Genomic DNA, 20202 nt, shown 5'->3' with positions numbered 1-20202 from the left:
TATATGTACTGATGTGATATTAATTTTTTTTTTTTATGTATCCTTGTTTTTTTAATTTAATTTCTTAAACTAGTATGGATTTTTACTGTTAAAATGATTCCAAAATATCATTTGTTACGGTCTCTAAAATGTGTTTTAATATTTGGGTAAGGTTTGCGATTTTGTATTTTCTCCATACATATGAGAGGAAAATCTCCGTCTTTAATTGCAGAGATCTAAAGAACTATGGAATATTAAAGTAGGTATTGCACCACTGATTTCGATGGGTTTCTTGTTATTATTGTAATTATAATTATGAATTCAAATGTGTCACACTGATGGTGACCTCATGGTTCTCCACTGTAAGTTAATCACTATTCAGGTATCTTAGACTACTTCTCTGACAGTATTAGTTAAATAACTGTAAAGGACACATTGTAGGAAAGCGGTATCTGTGTTTTGAAACCAGCAGCTTCGGGAACTTATGTGTAGTGACATGAGAAAGTATAATGTAAAAACCACTACACTCAGACAAAATGGCTGAAGTTTTTCTCAGTTCTTCAGCAAAACTGTCCTAATCTCTCTCTCCATCTTCTCCCATCTCACTTTCCCTTTTGTGTCTTTCATTCAATTTTGAGTTGGTATTCTATACTGCTTTGTGTACATGGGCTAGCCTCCCACGCCAAGCATATGGCAGATTTCCTTAAGTTCTGCTCTAAGAAGGATTCTGCAGTGTTCCTCCCTCTTCTCCCTCGCATTTTTCTGATGGCACTCAGTACTAATACTATTTCATCTTGTGCTCTTAGACTGTAATCATGTAGTAGCAAAGGACCAATTTTGCTCTTCTATTGTACAGAGCTGTATAGTAACGAAACATTTGAAATTTTGCCTGAACTTCTCTGACAAGTTCAGGGTCAATTTAAAAATAAAACCGGTTGTCTTCCTTGTGAACATCTAAGGCTTAGCAGAGTTTAATGCAGAGCCTGCTCTGACATGCCAGTTCTCCCTGCCCACTCTGACAGGTCCCAGGTGAGGTAAGTTGTAGCATTCTGATTGGAACTTTTGAAGTAGAAATACTCAAAACAAAACAAAACAAAACACGCTTTAGCGTCCTGGACAGAAGAAAACCATGGATGTATAATATCATGGCTATGTGACTTTTAGTGTCTCTTCTGCCTGGTTAGTTTTTGGAATTTGCAGAAAACACTAGCATTTTTTCCCTTTGGGAAGACAGTTGCAGTAAAGATGAGATCTGGCCCCTTCCTCATATCATTTAACTCTGTAAAGTATGAATTTCAGTGTTGGTGGTGGAGAATGTCATGCAAGAGGGATAAAGAGGTGTGTTGATAAAATAAAAATGCTGCTAACTAATAAACCAAAATGTCATTTGGCAAACATTAAATGGGACTCTAGTCACCAATCTCTCTAATCTCTTAAACAATTTAAAGTGACATATATAAATATTGGAGACAAGGTGGGTGAGGTGGTATCTTTTATTGGACTAACTTCTATTGGTGAGAAAGACAAGCTTACACAGAGCTCTTCTTCAGGTCAAGATGTTTCTCTAATATCCTGGGACCAGCATGGCTACAGCAACACTGCATATAAAAGAAATAGAGCATTTAAACTAAATAAAGGTTATTATAAAACTAAACTTGATGGTTTGAGTCTGTTGGCCAGAGCAATACAAGGAGATGTGTGAACTCTCTTGTAAGAAATGAAGAAAATTGTTTTGAATGTTGAGTAACAGGTATACTAATTATTTCAGGAAAAAATGGATGATTCCAATGATGAGTGTAAAGGGTTATTGTTTTATGCTTGAGCTGTCAGTTGCCTTTTTGGAAATCTGAAGGGAAACTTTTGCTGATGCTTACCACTCTGGGCGAGGAAATGTGGGTTTTTTGTGTGTGTCTGTGTGTGCGAGTTTGTAGTGCTGTCCTCTGGCGAAAAGACACAAACACACATGCAAGAGTGCAAGTTTTTTAATTGCTCGAAAAGGTACTTTTTTTTTTTTTTCCAGTTCCGTTGACTTCAGTGCAGCTGCTCGGTTGAGTAAAGTTACATAAGTGTTTCCAGGATCTGGCCCTAATTACAGAGTAGGACCAAAGGACTTAAGCACAGAGAAGGAGTGAAGAAGTGGTAAGGCACAGGAGGAAGACAATAAGATTACGTGTTTACATGGGATGTTAACATTCATGTCTTGGTAACCAGGGCTTTTGGGGTTTAGTTACTGGTGAAGCCTGTATACCAGCTCAATAACTACTAGGTGCTGGTTGGAAAATACTTACTGAAGTATTTTTATCATAACTTCTGTGTGAAGAATGCAACAAAGTGTATAACTAAAAGCCAACAAATTATATTTAAACTCTGTTATATTTCAGTCCAGTTTTTGTTCCAAAGAACTAAGAAAAGATGTGGATTTTTTTCATTTTTATAGTTGCTTGTTAAGTAAATACCTGGATGTGTCAACCGTGCTTTCAAATTTAATTTCAGAAATTAAATTTGAAAAATATAGACTCTCCATGGCTTTCAGATCAGTGTGGTGGTTGCATGATATCACTACAGGGCAGAGTTAAAGATTCTGCTAAAGGACAAATTTTCAGCCACAGAGAATGATGAGTTGAGTCTAAAAGACCATTCATCCTTTACATTTTTATTTAACTCTTCACAAGATTTCAGTGAATCCTTAACTATGTGGGAAATTTGTAGAGTTTGACGGCTCAGTTAAGGTTGTTTGGGCAGGATTGCACAGATTGTTTTTGGCACTTTGGGCAAAATCAGAAACTTCTTTTAAACAGGAAAAAGTAGGAGGGGAGGAAAAGAGAAAAACTGAAGGAAATGTGCTCGCAAATACAAACTCTGACTTGGTGTCAATGGCAGATCTTAAATTCTCTTTTAATCAGCCCGTTCACATTTAGCTCTGTGTCTTTGTATTGGGAGGGGAGGTGAAACTTAATCTTCCCTTAAAGTATGATTTGTATAAAGTAAGTGAGGGGGGATAGAATATCTGCATCTTCATTCCTTTTATATAAATCTTTGTATTAAAGTACCGATTTGTTGGGCCACACTTCCAGTAGCTCTGTCCCAGCCTATACCTATTCTCAGTCTCCTACACACCACTCCCACTTCCCGTGCTCTACACTAGTTTGTTTTGACTGCTTCCTTTGCTCATTCCTGGCTCCTACTTCCTTCCGTGCAACCCTCTACACTTCAAATAGTCTCTCGATTAAATATTTACACTCCTGAAGACCCACCAGTTCTGTGAAGCATTGCAGATCTGTTTTTGTTCTGTACAGCAGTGTATTGTACCTTCTTGTAAGTTTATACTATAGTTCTTCAGGGGAAGGACTCTGCTATATGTCATATTTACACATTGTACGTTGTCATGCATTTATGCTGCTTAGCCCCTCCAGTTATACATTTAGCTAAATGAATATGTTGAACCCTCTCTTTTCAGTATGATGCTGTTCCAATCCAGTCGAGTGTGGTTATATGTTCCTGCCCATCCCCATCAATGGTGAGGAACCAGACAGATTCCAGCACTCCAACTGTCATTGCCACCTGTGGCAGCAGAAAAGGGTCTAACATGGAGGGAACTGCAGCTGAATCAAGGTCTAGTTCAAACTCCCTACAGCAACATTCAGGACAACAGCCTTCACAGCCTCGAAAAAAACGACGTGAGAATTTCAAATTTGGGAAAATTCTGGGTGAAGGATCTTTCTCAACAGTGAGTAATATAGCTTTTTTTTCAGCTCCTTGCTATATTGGGTCAACAAAAACATAACCATAGTCATTGAAAGAAAGGGGTGGATGGGAGCTCAAGAGGTCAACTAGTCCACCCCCCACACTGAGGCAGGACCAACTATACTTAGACCATCTCTGACAGGTGTTTGTCTAGCCTCTTCTTAAAAACATGATGAGTGAGATTCTACCACCAACTCTGGTAACATATTCCACTATGTAACAATCCTTGTAGTTAGTTTAGATATTAGGAAATACTTCCTAACTGTCCCTTGCTGCAGATTAAGTGATCATGTCCATGATAGTAGGACAAGAAATAAAGAACAGTTGATCAATGTCCTTTTTATAACAGCCATTAACCTATTTGAAGACTGCTATCAGGTCCCTCACAACTCTTCTTTTCTCAAGATTCAAACATACACTTTTTTTTTTTTAACCTTTCCACAAAGGTCAGGTTTTGTAAATCTCTTACCATTTTTGTTGCTCTCCTTAGCATGCTCTCCAGTTTGTCCACATCTTTCTTAAAATGTGGCATCCAAAACTGGACAGATTCCTCTAGCTGAGGCCTCACCGTTCCCATGCAGAATGAAAGTTACTTCCCATATCTTACATATAAAACTCATGTTAATACACCCCAGAATATTAGCCTTTTTCACAACTGCTTCACATGGTTGGCTTATGTTCTATTTGTGTTTTGTTATATACCCTCAGATCTTCTTCTGCTATACTACTGGTTAGCCAGTTATTCCCCATTTTGTATTTATACATTTACTTTTTCCTTCTAAAGTGTATACTTGTCTTTACTGAATTTCATCTTGTTGACTTCAGATCAATTCTCCAGTTTGTCAAGATCATTTTGAATTCTAATCCTGTTCTTTAAAGTCCTTATTACCCCTTCCTGCTTGGTGTCATTCACAAATTTTATAAACTTACTCTCCTCTCCATTATCCAAGTCATCATTAAAAATGTTTAATAGTACTGGACCCAGGACAGGCCCCTGCAGTGTCCCACTAGACAGTCAACCATCGATAACTACTCTGAGGACTCTTTTTTTGACCAATTTTGCACCCATGTTACAGCAATTTTGACCACATTTCCCTGGTTTGCTTTTCAGACTATCATATGGTACTGTGGCAAAATCCCTACTAAAATCAAGGTATATCACATCTGCTGCTTCCTCCCCGTGCACTAGGCCACTGACTCTGTCCAAGGAAATTAGGTTGGTCTGGCATGACTTGTTCTTGACAAATCGTTGTTGGCTACTACTTATCTCCTTATTATGCTCTGGGTGCTTTCAGACTGATTAATAATTTGTTCCAGTATATTTCCAAATATTGAAGTTAGGCTGACTGGTATATAATTCTCTGGTCCTCATCCCCTATTTAATGATAGGTATTATGTTTGCCTTTCTTCAGTCTTCTGGAACCTCATGTATTCTCAAAGATAATCACTAATGGTTCTGAGATTTTCAGCTAGTTCCTTTTAGTACCTAAGAGTGCACTTTGTCAGCTCCTGCCAACTTGAATACATCTAACTTAGCTAAATATTCTTTAACCTGTTCTTTTCCTAATGGCTTCTTTTCTCTTCCCCCTTGTCAGTAGTAATTGTATTAAGCAGCGGTTCACAATTGACCTTTTTTTAATGAAGACTAATGGATATTTTGTGTGAAACATCTAGTACAATAACTCTTCACTTAACGTTGTAGTTATGTTCCTGAAAAATGCGACTTTATCCAAAGTGATGTTAAGCAAATCCAATTTCTCCATAGGAATTAATATAAATAGAGGGGGTTAGGTTACAGGGATTTATTTATTTATTTATTTATTTTTGTGCCAGACAAAAGACATTATAGACATGGGGGGAATAGCTCAGTGGTTTGAGCATTGGCCTGCTAAACCCAGGGTTGTGAGTTCAGTCCTTGAGAGGATCACTTAGGGATCTGGGGCAAAATCAGTACTTGGTCCTACTAGTAAAGGCAGGGGGCTGGACTCAATGACCCTTCAGGGTCCCTTCCAGTTCTGTGAATAGGTATATCTCCATATATTAATAGAAGTTTTAAACAATTTTAAACAGTTTAATATTGTACACAGCAGTGCATGAATGTGAAGCTTGCCTGAGGTGACGGAGTAAGAGGGTGGAATATTTCCCAGGGAATGCCTTGCTGCTAAATGATGAACTAGCACTTGGCTGAGCCCTTAAGGGTTAATACGCTGTTGTCACACTCTACCAGGCAGCATGGACTGAGGCAGGAGGGAGGAAACACAATAGATGCAGGGCAGTAGCTGCAAACACTTCCCTGCAAAAACTGAACCCAGTGATGAGGCCATGCTATCCAGCTGGAGCGCACCACTCCCTCTTCCTGACAGCACATGCACGGCTGCACTGATGCTGGCTTTCCAAAGGGCTGCGGGGTGTATGCATGAGTAAGAGAAAAAGAGATGTGCATTGCCCCTTTAAGTATGCTGACACCACTTCAAGTACGTTGCCCTTTTAAGGAGATCAGACAGGAAGCAACAACTTCCAGACAGCTCCCTCTTTTCTGTCCCTCTGCTCCGCTTTGTGAGGGACATCCTGATATCAGCACCCGTCTCTCCCCCTCCCCCAGCAAGCAGGAAGCTCCTGGGAGCAGCTCCTGGAAGCAGCTCCAGGGCAGAGGGCAGGGCAGGAGCAGCATGGCAGAGGGACAGCTGAACTGCTGCTGGGCAGCTGCAAGCACATATGTTACAGGGAATTTAGGGGAGGCAGCTCCCCCCAATTCTAATCCCCACAAATAGGGCCTGCTCTTCCAGAGAATCCTGCAAGCAGTGGACAAAGCAAGCAGCTGCTGAATGACATTCTAAGGAAGCATTGCACATCTTTAAAAGAGCTTGTTTCCTAATAGATCAGCAGTGTGACAACGTTAAATGAGGAGTTACTGTATGACTTCCTAGATCAGGACTCTCTTAATGCATTAGTAATGATGAGTAACATTTTGTTCTTTTGGTTTTTCTTTCCTTTTATATTTGAATAAAGATCACTTCTGACAATGTTTAAGCATATTATTCAGTAACTCAATTATTATTATAGACGCCTAGTACTGGCTGTTACAATGGAAGTAGTTTGACAGCCTGTCTACTTACATTCTTGTACTGCACCCATCACTGTCTTCCTCAGTCTGGTCAGGCCACAAGTGCAGACTAATAGATGTTCACATGCTCATAATTTCAGTTTTGTGAAACTGAATCAACACTTTGTCCATTTTTGGTTTTTATAAAGTTACTACCCTTTAGTTCCTACAGAAACTCCTTGGGTGAGCTTTGAAACCTCAAATTTGGCATAAGAATAGTCATTGAGAAATTTATTCTCAACCAAGTTTGAAAAAAACAATGGTTGAATAATTGAGTGTGTTCAATGTGCAGTAGAAAATGTCATTAAGTTTACACTTCAAGATGTGGTGTTTATGCATGCTGATCTACTTTGTGCATCCATCCTTCAATTCACATAAAAAGCACCTTCTGCCTTAAATACTTGAATTTTAATTTTTCAGAAGACATTATGTCCCAATGTGTAGTTTTAGTGGCTTAAGCGTTTATCGTGGTGGAGTTTCTCATGCTCTTTTAAATATTTAAGATTTACTTTGATCTGGTCTGAAGGATTTGAACTGAGTTAGAGGTTTATGCCATTGTAAGAATTTAATGCACCTCAAAACATGATGCCACTGTAAGGATTTCAGTTAAAGTTCTTGTTCTGCCTTAATTTTATTTGTATTTTTTTAAAACCAAGTGCACGTGCACATACACAGGAAATGAATGGTTGCATAGATGCTTACTAAAATCTGGAAATCCTAATGTCGGATTTTAACAGTAAATTAACTTGGCTGGATTACACACCATAATTTGTCCGATAGTACCTTTTGCCCAAATAAATCTATTAGTCTTTAAGGTTCTACCAGACGACTCGTTGTTGTTGTTTTTTTTTTTTGTGGATACTGACTAACACGGCTACCCCGATACATGACACAACAATTTGTTTCCTGATTTTAAATGAGTAGTTTAATATATTACTGACTGACTTATAGTAAAATGTATAGGAAGTGCAATGTGGCAGAATTACTATTGCAGTTAGCTTTATGACATGTTTTCCAGTGACTTTAACAAAGCAGTGTTAAAGTTCCATTAAAGTGGCTTTTTCATTATATAAATCTAATATTACTATAAGTATGTATGTGTCAGTGTGGCTACACAGTAGCTAAAGTGTTTTTTAAATTGTTTTGATTTATGGCAATCTGTTGGCTTATCTCAGTCATTGTAAACTTCTCGTATTTTTGTTATCAAGGTGGAATTGGCTACAATGCAGAGATTGAGAAGTTGATGTAAATCCCCAATTCTGCAAGCATTTATGCATGTGAGTAGTTCCAGTGATCTCAGTGGGACTATTCACATGTGTAAAGTTATTAAAGTGCATTTTTGCAAGATTGAGGCTTATGTTTTATATTGTTTCTTGACTGTTGGCTAACTTGACTATTCTAACACAAATAAATATAAATATATCCATTCTCCAAAATGCTAGCTCTATATATCTGGGCATGTTGATATTTAAATATTAAGAACATATCTTGAAAAGAGCTAGTTTAGTAGACTTCAAAAATGTTGAAATTATGATAGAGCTGGGGTAGGGGAAAAATTTTTAGCAAAAAAGAAACACAACACCCCTCTTTCTGACCAAATCTGATGATAAATATTGTAGCCTGAGGCCTAAATGTTTTAAAGATTGTTATGTTTGAAAAAAAAATATTATAAATTCATAATTTTTAAACCTTGACTATTTCTAATCTGACTTCTCATTGATCTGCTTCTGTTAACTTCAGACCTCTTACACTAAGAAAATAGAAAAGTGAACAACCCTCCTACAGTTTTTATTGAGAAGTAAACTTCCAACAAAATACCCATTTTTGGAGCAGTGTAACTCTCTTTAGATAAACCTATTCAGGGGATATAAGACCATTAGCCTTAAGTATAATACTTTCACTTAATAGCATGAATTTGAAATAAATTAAGATGTTGGAGTATTCTGCTCTAACTTAAAAAAAAAATTGGCATATAAACAAGCATGGTATGATGATAGAAAATAATTTGGTGTAGATTATGTGAGAACTAGGAGTAGATTATATTCCTCCTAATGCATTGTTAGAAACCTAATATGAAAACTGGTTACTGGAACATTCTAGATAATCTGATGTAGCAGACACATTCTTGCTTGTATTCAGGCAAGGTGACGCTGTGCATGCAGCTGTTGTTTTGTGTGTATCTAATTAAAATTCCCCTATTATGAAACTTCTATAATAATAATTGGTATATCTCCATATATTATTTATCTCCTAGAATTGGAAGGGACCTTGAAAGGTCATCAAGCCCAGCCCCCTGCCTTCACTAGCAGGACCAAGTACTGATTTTTGCCCCAGATCCCTAAGTGGCCCCCTCAAGGATTGAACTGACAACCCTGAGTTGAATAGGCCAGTGTTCAAACCACTGAGCTATCCGCCTCCCTCTTATTCCCTACAGACTGTAAATTCACTTGCATTCCACTAACACATTCCTTCTGAAACTTTTTTCTTTTAAAAAAAATTTGGAACCATTGTCTTGAAAGCCTCTTCTCCCTCCAGCCCCCTAACCCCTTTCACCACTGCTGTTTGGAACTCTTCCACCCTTTTTCATTAGTGAACTGTTTTATCTTGTCAAATTGTAGGCTACATTGAAAGCCTTTCTGCTGCTTCTAACTCTTAATCTTATTGATAAATTGATTAAAGTGCTCAAGGACACTAAGCAGGACATGGAAACACACAATGGCAGCATTTTATTTATTTAAAAGCATATAAAAAGAAAAATAACTTCAGGAAATATTTTTGCTGAATTTGCCTGAAACACACAGCAGAGATGCATGTCTTCTTGTAGAAAGATCATCAATGATTTAGTGTAGCATATTATGTTGTAACCCATATGATTTCCTGAAGAGGAGACTAAAATCTAGTTTATTGATTACCTGGTGGGGTTAGAGGCCCTAGTTCAGCAAAAGACTTAAGCATGTAGTGAACTTTAAATACCTTGACTTCAGTGTGACTCAAGAACATGCTTAATTGATTTGCTGATTTAGAGCAATGATGTGGAATGTATATGGCATGGGGTTCATTAAACATCTATTGGCATAGGGATTGAGGTTAATACAAAATTCAAACTGTGACTGGGAATGAAGACCAAGTTGGCATCCTTGTATATATTTTTAATGAGCCAATTACATTGTGACTTTTTTTCCCCCCTAAACCAGGTTGTCTTGGCCCGAGAATTGGCAACTTCCAGAGAATATGCCAGTAAGTAATGATTCCTTCAAGCTAAATGTTTTAGGCATAACATTGAAATTGGTGTCTTTACCTATATTCATTTTAAATTATTCTGTTACCTTCTTGCCCGCTAATGAGGGAAGAATGGGAGCAACTATTAATCGGGGAAGTTTGGCATTTTTTAGAGCGTCAATTTTATCTAACCAGTCAGTTTGCAAAACTACTTAGTTTACAAGACGCCTTGTTTGGGCTGAAGTCCTCTGCGTTTTCATTGTTTTTCTTCTTTGTCTTCAAGTTAAAATTCTAGAAAAACGTCATATCATAAAAGAAAATAAGGTCCCCTATGTGACCAGAGAGAGAGATGTAATGTCCCGTCTGGATCACCCTTTCTTTGTGAAACTCTACTTCACATTTCAGGATGATGAAAAGCTGTGTATCCTTTTGAATTAAATATTTATTACGAAGTGTTTGAAAGTAGCAAGTGAATTATTTCATTAAAACCTATAGAGCTTTACTGGAATAAGAAAAACATGGAAAGAAAGTGAGCAGCACTTTCTTTAGTGTGATAAACTCTTTAGCATCTAGNCACTGAGCTATCCGCCTCCCTCTTATTCCCTACAGACTGTAAATTCACTTGCATTCCACTAACACATTCCTTCTGAAACTTTTTTCTTTTAAAAAAAATTTGGAACCATTGTCTTGAAAGCCTCTTCTCCCTCCAGCCCCCTAACCCCTTTCACCACTGCTGTTTGGAACTCTTCCACCCTTTTTCATTAGTGAACTGTTTTATCTTGTCAAATTGTAGGCTACATTGAAAGCCTTTCTGCTGCTTCTAACTCTTAATCTTATTGATAAATTGATTAAAGTGCTCAAGGACACTAAGCAGGACATGGAAACACACAATGGCAGCATTTTATTTATTTAAAAGCATATAAAAAGAAAAATAACTTCAGGAAATATTTTTGCTGAATTTGCCTGAAACACACAGCAGAGATGCATGTCTTCTTGTAGAAAGATCATCAATGATTTAGTGTAGCATATTATGTTGTAACCCATATGATTTCCTGAAGAGGAGACTAAAATCTAGTTTATTGATTACCTGGTGGGGTTAGAGGCCCTAGTTCAGCAAAAGACTTAAGCATGTAGTGAACTTTAAATACCTTGACTTCAGTGTGACTCAAGAACATGCTTAATTGATTTGCTGATTTAGAGCAATGATGTGGAATGTATATGGCATGGGGTTCATTAAACATCTATTGGCATAGGGATTGAGGTTAATACAAAATTCAAACTGTGACTGGGAATGAAGACCAAGTTGGCATCCTTGTATATATTTTTAATGAGCCAATTACATTGTGACTTTTTTTCCCCCCTAAACCAGGTTGTCTTGGCCCGAGAATTGGCAACTTCCAGAGAATATGCCAGTAAGTAATGATTCCTTCAAGCTAAATGTTTTAGGCATAACATTGAAATTGGTGTCTTTACCTATATTCATTTTAAATTATTCTGTTACCTTCTTGCCCGCTAATGAGGGAAGAATGGGAGCAACTATTAATCGGGGAAGTTTGGCATTTTTTAGAGCGTCAATTTTATCTAACCAGTCAGTTTGCAAAACTACTTAGTTTACAAGACGCCTTGTTTGGGCTGAAGTCCTCTGCGTTTTCATTGTTTTTCTTCTTTGTCTTCAAGTTAAAATTCTAGAAAAACGTCATATCATAAAAGAAAATAAGGTCCCCTATGTGACCAGAGAGAGAGATGTAATGTCCCGTCTGGATCACCCTTTCTTTGTGAAACTCTACTTCACATTTCAGGATGATGAAAAGCTGTGTATCCTTTTGAATTAAATATTTATTACGAAGTGTTTGAAAGTAGCAAGTGAATTATTTCATTAAAACCTATAGAGCTTTACTGGAATAAGAAAAACATGGAAAGAAAGTGAGCAGCACTTTCTTTAGTGTGATAAACTCTTTAGCATCTAGTCATTATTGAAATGGCTACTTGAATTCTTGAGTAGATATGAAACCACAAATATGTCAAGTATTTTCAAACAGGAGGTCTCGTAAGTTTATGTAACACTATTTATACATGCTGGTTTAAATAGACATAGTAATATAGCCTGCACCCAAAATTTCATGTCCCTTTAAATTACCACCACATGACAGAAATGATGCATTTTAAAATATTTTTAAGCCAGTAGTGTTTTTCCAAGAAACTATTTTTGTAGTCACTTTTTTTTATATAGGAGCTATCATATTGTGTTCTGCTGCAAAACTACCAAGAGGCAGAACAGAAATGCCAAACATAGGGTTGCCAACTTCCTATTGGCTGAAAACTGGACTCTGAGGCCCCACTCCCTGCTCTACCTCTTTCCCCCTTCCCCCGGCCTCGTCACATCCCCTACTCTGCCTCTTCTCCCAAGGCCCTGCAATCTCCCTCTCCTGGCTGGATCATCACCACCTCACTCCCCCAACCAGGTCCAGGACTGGGACAGGAGCCGCTGCAGTCTGATGTGAAGTCTGCCTGCAGGTAGGAGGCAGCCCTGGCTATGCCGGGGCAGGTGTGAGTTGATGACACTCGTCCCCCACATTAACTGGATTTTTGGTGTCTGGTCAGTACATCTGACTGGACACTGCCCATTCTCCTTTTCAACCTGACTTTCCGGTCGAAAACCGGGCACCTGGCAACTCTATCCTGAACTCTACTAACATCATTAATGCTATAATACAAATAAAAAAATTAAACTGAATATATCTGTACTTTGTGAGAGATGAACAGGGAAAACTCAATATTAACTGTATTAGCAGTGTCAAAATTAGTAGGAGAAAAGATTGTGTTTAAGTTGATTTATTTAAAATTTTGTTTTCTTACAATATTTTACTTTTGATACAGGCGGTAAAACAAAAACTGAGTTTTAAAAAAAGGCGTGGCCATGTTCCTTTCTTATATTCAGTCATTTCTGTCCATTAAATCATCAGAGTTGTTAAGCTTCTCTCATCTAAAATGGCTTGTAGAGTAATCTGAATAATGGGGCTAAGGCACTGAAGAGGTTCTGCTTGGGCCTTTTAGTAGAAGTTCTTAGAATTACTGTGCAAGAGACCTGACTGGTCATTGGTTACAGTGTGAAGAGGAGATCCTGTGTCCCAACAGGAATGTGTAGTCTTTATTCCCCATGTCATCTCTCTCCAACCATTCTTAAAGGTTTGTTTATTTCAAGTTAATTTTATGTTGGTAAGTATTCTCTCTTCAGAGCGCTGGAGCCTGAGGTCACTTTTTATTCATAGAATAGTTACAATACCAGGCTATGGCAAACTTCCCTCTGAGCTTTCTGCTCTGCAGTGGTGCTTTCTAGGGGTGAAAGGATAGATCTAGTCTCCTTCCAGGGCTCATTTTATCCTTCATGATATACTTTCTGAGGCTACCAACAATAGGCAGGATGTAGTAGTGTCTTTTTGTAATGTGGACACCTGCTTACTACAAACTAGACTGAAACTAGTACATTTTGTATAACTCTCCAAATGGCAGTCAGGTGATATGACTCTTAGGGCAAATTTTCAGCCTGGCCATAACTGGGTCTCTATTTTTGCAGGAGCTAATAGCTGTAGGTGAAGTTTGAATTCAGTTATTTAAGTGATTTAGACATGTCATTAACTAATGTCTCAAAGCAGAGCATTTAAGCTTCTAAATTACCATAATTGTATGCTATAAAAATGGAGAGTAGCGTCAGAAAATGTTGGCTTGGATTAGTACTAACACAGTTTTGGAATTAGGCTCTATAGTCCTTCCATAGGTCTCATTCAATCTTATTTTTGTTATAGTCCTCAAAAATAAGTTCGAGTTTTGATGTTTTAAAATGTTCTAATGATAATCCTTAACTTCATATTCAGATTTTGGACTTAGCTATGCCAAAAATGGAGAGCTTCTAAAATACATTCGCAAAATTGGCTCATTTGATGAGACCTGTACCAGGTTTTATACTGCTGAAATTGTATCAGCATTAGAGTACTTGCATGGAAAGGGAATAATTCACAGGTAAGGTACTTAATTGGGACCAACATATTTGCAACTGTATGTGATAAGAGTAGTTTGTTTTTTGGTAAAGCTCACTTGTAATATAATTTAAATATGACTAAACATGTAGTTCTTATTAAAAAAAAAAAACAACAATTTTTTTGTGAGTATAAATATTCCTCTGCTGTGTTATGATTCAAAATCAAACTAGTGCTTGTGAATAGAGCCCTGCAGCGAGACTGAGATTCTGTGAGTCCTGCTGCTATAATAGCAGGATTGGTAAAATGTACTTTGTTGCAGGGAGGATTGGGTGGGCAAAAAAAACATGTTGTGACAATTTGCGGGAAAACACTAAATCTGTTGTCTGTTTGTCATAAATAGGATTTCAGCAATGTAAAGCAAGTTTTTCTTTGTTTAAATGTTATAATACTTAAATTTAAGCAGGGGATAGAAAGAGTTAAAGTATGGTTTTTACATGATTTAAGCAAAATTAGTTTTATTACTTTAGTGGTGTAAATTGTCTGAATTCCATTTTTTTTATATAATATATGAGAGATTCCCCCATGTGTTTTCTCTCTGTCTTGTGGGATCTAAAGTTTTTGTAGGTGGGAGTGGGATACAAATGCAAGAAACAATATGAGAATGGGAGTGGATATTGCAGGGCGGAAGTGGGATTTAAGAAACAGTCCTGAGTGTCGCTCTGCTTGTGAATTATAGTGTATAGGAGACTATATATAAACAAAAGTAAAACTGACTTAGTCCAGTTTTTACATTTCTACTCAGCTTGGACAAAGAGCAGAAATGGTGAAAAGACTATTTAGGGTATGTCTACACAGCAACTGGACACCCACGACTGGCTAGTGCCAACCAACTGAGGTTTGCAGGGTTCGGAGTGTGGGATTGTTTAATTGCTGTGTAGGCTTCTAGGCTTGAGCTGGAGCCCGAGCTTGGGGGACACAGACAGAGGGGGACACCCCCACAGGGTTCTAGTGCCCAGGCTCCAGCTGGAGCCCAGAAGTCTACACAGCAATGAGGCAGCCTTGCAGCTCGAGACCCACGAGCCTGAGTCAGCTGGCATAGGCCAGCCGTTGGTTTTTCTTTGCTGTGTAGACATACTCTTAAAGTCTACTTTAGATAATCTAAAGTGGTGATGACAACACAGCTAGGGTGCAGTTAACATTTATCTTGAGTCCCTTTTTAAAACTAATTTTGGTTGTTATAGGAAAATGTTTAACCTTTCTAAAAGCTTTTAATTGGGTCTCTAAAGAGCCCCAAGAGAAGAATTACAATCTTATTGTTTGGATGAGAATATTCTGTCATATATACAAAATTGGTTTGCTAACTAAGTAGATTGTACCCCTATTTGACACAATAGCGAAATGGGCAGGGGTGATTGGGAGTGGAGATTGTACCATAGAATCTAAAGTTGAGAAGAGACCTATTAGGTCATGTATTCCGAAGGTTCCCAAATGGTGGTTCCTGGAACACTTGCTCAGGGTCTCTGGAGACAGATCTGATCATGTGATGCTGGCTCTTCTTGTTTCCAGTTGTGTGTAAAAAAAAAAAAAAAAAAACTAAATACATTTTCTAATATTTTTGCATAGAAATAGTTGTGAATGGGACGGAGGAAATTTGTCCATGCATTCTGACAGGGAGAAGGTGTCCATGGAACACTAGGATAGAAGAAAGACTACAAAAGAGTTCAGGAGTTTAGTTTCCCTGCCAGTAATGTATGAGAGATTCCGCAAAGGTCAAAAAAAAATGCTATTTAATATTTTAATTACTTACAGGGAAGAGGGGCACTGTTTCCTGTATTGTTTTGTTTGTCTTTTATGTAATCACAAGCGTGTTTTTAAAATGTGTATAAATTTACCTTCATTTATGTATTTCTTTTAGTAGGGCTTTATTAGAAATCTGGCATTGTAGAAGAATTGCTTGTAGATGTCTTAAGTTTAGAATGTTATGAAGGTAGTTATAGGCAGCTCAGTACTGGGTGGTGAGATCAAGTTTCTGCTGACATCACAATCATTGTACAGTTGATTTAGTTAGGAAACCATATTCTATTAAAATACTTAGAACTCTCTTGGGGTTTTCTTGAACTCTAAGAAATATGACAGTAAATAACCAGACATCTTAAAGTGTTTCTACTTTGAAAAGTAACTCTGTAGAAATGGCATCTTCTGTTCTTTGAGCTTTTGTCCACATGAGTTCTATTTTAAGTGTCCATACCCCTTGAGTGGGAGTCTGGAATCTTTTAACCATCAGTGACAATAGAAGTCTGTGCCCCACCCTGAGTGTATAAAGGGCAGAACAGCCCCAAGTACCACTTGGTTTCCTTGTCCCTGCCAAGGCAGTGAGTTGGAGCAACACAGAATCCTTCTTCCCTGCTACATCACAGGTAGTAGTAGTTGTAGTAGTAAAGATTATTCTTAATAGTTCTAAAAGTTGAAGTTGTTAGAGCCTGTTGGCCAAAAGAACCCCACCCTCCCCCCAAACGCGCACACACAACTTTTTTTGTTTTTTCCCTTGATACCGTGATTCACACAAGGCTGAGTCTTGGTCCCCAGATTTTAAAATCTGCCTAGCTTGTGACTCACCCATGCCTGCAAGCGATGCTCATGCAAAATGTTTGTTCTGCTTGAGGAAGTCTTATATAACTGACAAGTATGCACTTTGCATGTCATTTTCAAAACATACTCAAAGAGTTTGATGCCTGTCTGAAAGTTTTCTTCACCAAGAAATTTACAGGGAACATGTCAGACTCTGAAGCTCCCTCTCTAGAGAATGCTATTCCACTAAAGCCTTTGTCTATCAGTTTCCTAGCTACCAGGGAAACCACTCTAGGTGTTGACAGGTCTTCTGCATCCAAGGCTGTGCCTTCACTGTATACTAAGCATGGGGGTAAGCAATTACTGGATAAATTAACTGGTGATAGCCTAATCCAGAATAGCATGATCACATTACAATGTTGTCATCACCTCCATCCATACTGGTACTGTAAGTAGTTGCACCAAGCAATAAAGCTGTCTGGGTACTTATCCGAGGACTTATAGCACCATAATTTATTGTGCCTCTGTTTGCATTCACAGATGTTGTAAAACAAATTGACTGCCCACTCTGGTTATACACTGGTACAAGGGCTTATTAATGGGCATTGTTGTGTTGTATGAAACACTAGAAATGTGCGAAGCTGGAGAAATTGCCAGCAGGCAACTGCAAGATGGATGCTGAGCAGAGGCAGATTGATAGTCTACTTCCAGTTGGGGGTTTATGGGAAGGGATTGGAGGACCATTGTGTCCCAGCTGTTGTGGCTGCACATCTGCACTGCAGTTACCTCACGATAACAATGCACATTAAAACCTACCTCTCTGTCTGTTCTGTAGCTCAGGGAATGGTGGCTATTATGCTGTGCAGCACTGATAGAAGTGGGTGACTGTGTGCGTGACAGTGTGCACTTGAAGAGTGCTGTGGGAAGATCTCACGATTTGAGTTCAAGTTTAAATCTTCAGTGAAGACGAGCCCCTAAAGACCTTATGCTGCTCTGAAACATTCTGGAATATCCTTTTTCCTTCCTAAGTCAGTCAGAAAAATCCCACCTGCTGAAGGCAGAGACACCTTGTGTTGGTCAAAATCTCCAATACCAACAAAGAAAAAAAATCCAAATTATATTATGCTGAGGCTTCCAAGTTGATTTTCCTTAAAATCAAATTGGCACAGTATACCACCAGACCCTTTAAGGGTTTGTTTATTTACCTCGCAATCACACTAACTATCTTCTACTGTCCCTGCCAGCTCATTAGTACTATTGGCTTCAGAACCATCTATCACTGATTCCTTGGAGCTGTGCTTACAGCTGTGTCAGCCACTTCAGTACTAGCAAACTTGGTGCTGATTACATTAGTACCAGTCCCTATTATTTTGCAGTGTCCTTTTATAGCTCCAGTGGACTTAATGATCACTCCAGAACTGAATTCTCCTCTAATGGACTTTTCTCTGCTTTCTATGGGTTTGAAGGCAGTTTCTGTACTGGAACCAAAGGTACTAGACATGAAGATATCCATTTGACCTTCATCACTGGTACCAATGGCTGTCTCTTAAGAGATACAGGGATTCTATGGTGAAGTTTTACTATTCTGACTCCTCTTGTGACACTAGGAGTACTTCTCCGTGTTATCCGCATTCTCCAAATATGATACTGGAGAGGGAGGTCCCATCTTCTGACAGGACTCAAATGCCATTGTTTCCACTACTTTGTGTGATACAGCATGGCCAGAGGGCAGCAGGAGAGTGTTAGCAGGGAGCCTTATTCCCTGCAAGGGGAGGAAGGTTTGCTATAGGTTAATTAGAGCACCTGTAGCCAATTAGAGCACCTGATGCCAATTAGAGCACCAGCAATCAGTCACATGATAAAAAACCCTGCTTCAGTCAGTGTGGGAGTTGGAGCAGGAAGGTTTGGTTGGAGCAGAGAGCAGTTTGAAGAAGTTGGAGAAGAGTTTTGAAGAGAAACAAAAGGAAAGTTTGGAGGAGTGCTGCGGTGGGCTGAGAAATCCAAAAGAAACCCTAGGTAAGGGGCACCTGGCTTGTGTAGAAGGAGGGCAAGAAGGCCCTTCACAAGCTGAAGGGCAGGAGAAGGAAGTAACCCAGGGGAAGGAACCGCTAGTTCATGTAGTTTAACCACAATCTAGGCCCCTGTTGGGACTGAGAAGAGGCGGCGGGCCAGGTCCTCCTCTCCACTCCCTCTCACGGACACTAGTGGGTAATTAAACTACCGGTTCATGGAGGCAAGCAATGGCGCCTGAACTTCCCCCAAGAAGAGAGCGCGAGACCCAGCATAACAGGACGCACAGTGTGCCACACGTGATGTTAAGAGTGGGATCTGCATGCTGGGGACTTAGCAGCGTAGGCAAACTCCCCATCCTTACGATGGACGACGTGGTCGGCCCTTATACAACCACAGCGGCCCAAGCAGGAGGCTACCTCGGGTCAAGCAACGGCCAACAGGAGCGACTAGAAAGCAGCAGGAGACCAATCATCTGTTGATGAGTCAGGCTGCTTCAGGACTGGCCCTGTGAAAGACCTCGGTGAACCAGATGAAGGACCTTATGGGGCAGAATCGCAACTGTGAAGGGACACCGGACCATACGGGCTAGCCACTGCCTACAGAAAATGACACAGGAGGCTGATGTGGAGGCATACCTCCTGGCTTTTGAAAGAGCAGCCCTGCGGGAGGCCTGGCCCCGGAGATCAGTGGTCCTGGTATCACTGCCCCCCATTTCTGTGTGGGGAAGCCTAGAAGGTTCCTACGTATGCTGCAGAAGCTGCAGCAGATTATCCCAGCTAAAGGCAGAGATCCTGCCAGGTCGAGTAACGACGGCACCTGCGAGCCAGAGTTCCAGAGTGGCGTATGCGGAGACAAGACACCTCGATCACAAAATTGGTTGACCTATCCCCTGAACCGCGAAATGGCTGTGCCTTGAGCCCTTAGCTCTGAGAAGATGAAGGAGGTACTGGTATTGACTGGTATATGAGGCGGGCTACCACCAGGTTCCAGGTCTTGGGTTTGGGCCAGAATGATCCTCTAACTATGATGAGTTGGTCTCACCTCGTGGAAAGACAGCTGGCAGCCTGCGAACTTTCGCAGACCCAGGCGGGAGACACGGCAATCCAGGAAAGCCAACCCCAAGGCCCCGGACCTGTCGAGAAATATAGAGAACTGTAACCGGGGAGGGGAAAGACACCGAGGCATGGCTCGAGGCCAGGACAGGGATCTGGGGGTTTGGGAAGAGAGGTGGGGGGCCGGCCAAATAGCGCCGCAGGCAGAGGTGACAACCCGGAATAAGGGGGCAGGTGTTTGAGTGTGGGGAAATTGGGGCATGATAGCAGCCAATGCCCCAACTACAGGAAGAACCTATGCAGTGTAATTTGGGGGCTTAACGGGGAGCCTAATCGGCCTGGAGGGGTCACGTGACCTTAACATGATATTCCAGACTGTAAAAATGAATGGTATAAAGCCATGAGCAATTAATTAGATTCGTGGAGTGGCTGTCATGCTGGTCTCGGAAGTTGGTGGGAACAGACCAACTAACCCGAGCCAAAAACACAGGGTACATGCGTACATGGCCTGTGAATTTTACTCTAACAATTCGGTATGGATTTGAGA

At 39.7% G+C, this 20202-nt stretch overlaps 1 protein-coding gene across 3 annotated transcripts in view; it reads left to right on the top strand.

Moving 5' to 3' along the window:
* LOC116830167 (3-phosphoinositide-dependent protein kinase 1) overlaps nt 1-20202 on the top strand; it is a 156568-nt gene that overhangs the window by 34999 nt on the left and 101367 nt on the right. For all 3 annotated transcript variants that reach the window (XM_075061299.1, XM_032789467.2, XM_032789461.2), the window contains exons 2-5: nt 3437-3706; nt 10021-10063; nt 10329-10466; nt 13918-14062. In XM_075061299.1, the coding sequence (XP_074917400.1) occupies nt 3437-3706; nt 10021-10063; nt 10329-10466; nt 13918-14062 (596 nt within the window). The remainder of the gene's footprint in view (nt 1-3436; nt 3707-10020; nt 10064-10328; nt 10467-13917; nt 14063-20202) is intronic.

The sequence above is a fragment of the Chelonoidis abingdonii genome, unplaced genomic scaffold (genome assembly GCF_003597395.2).
Source record: "Chelonoidis abingdonii isolate Lonesome George unplaced genomic scaffold, CheloAbing_2.0 scaffold0003, whole genome shotgun sequence".
Classification (NCBI taxonomy): Eukaryota; Metazoa; Chordata; order Testudines; family Testudinidae; genus Chelonoidis; species Chelonoidis abingdonii.
This window is presented reverse-complemented; position numbering and strand designations above follow the sequence as displayed.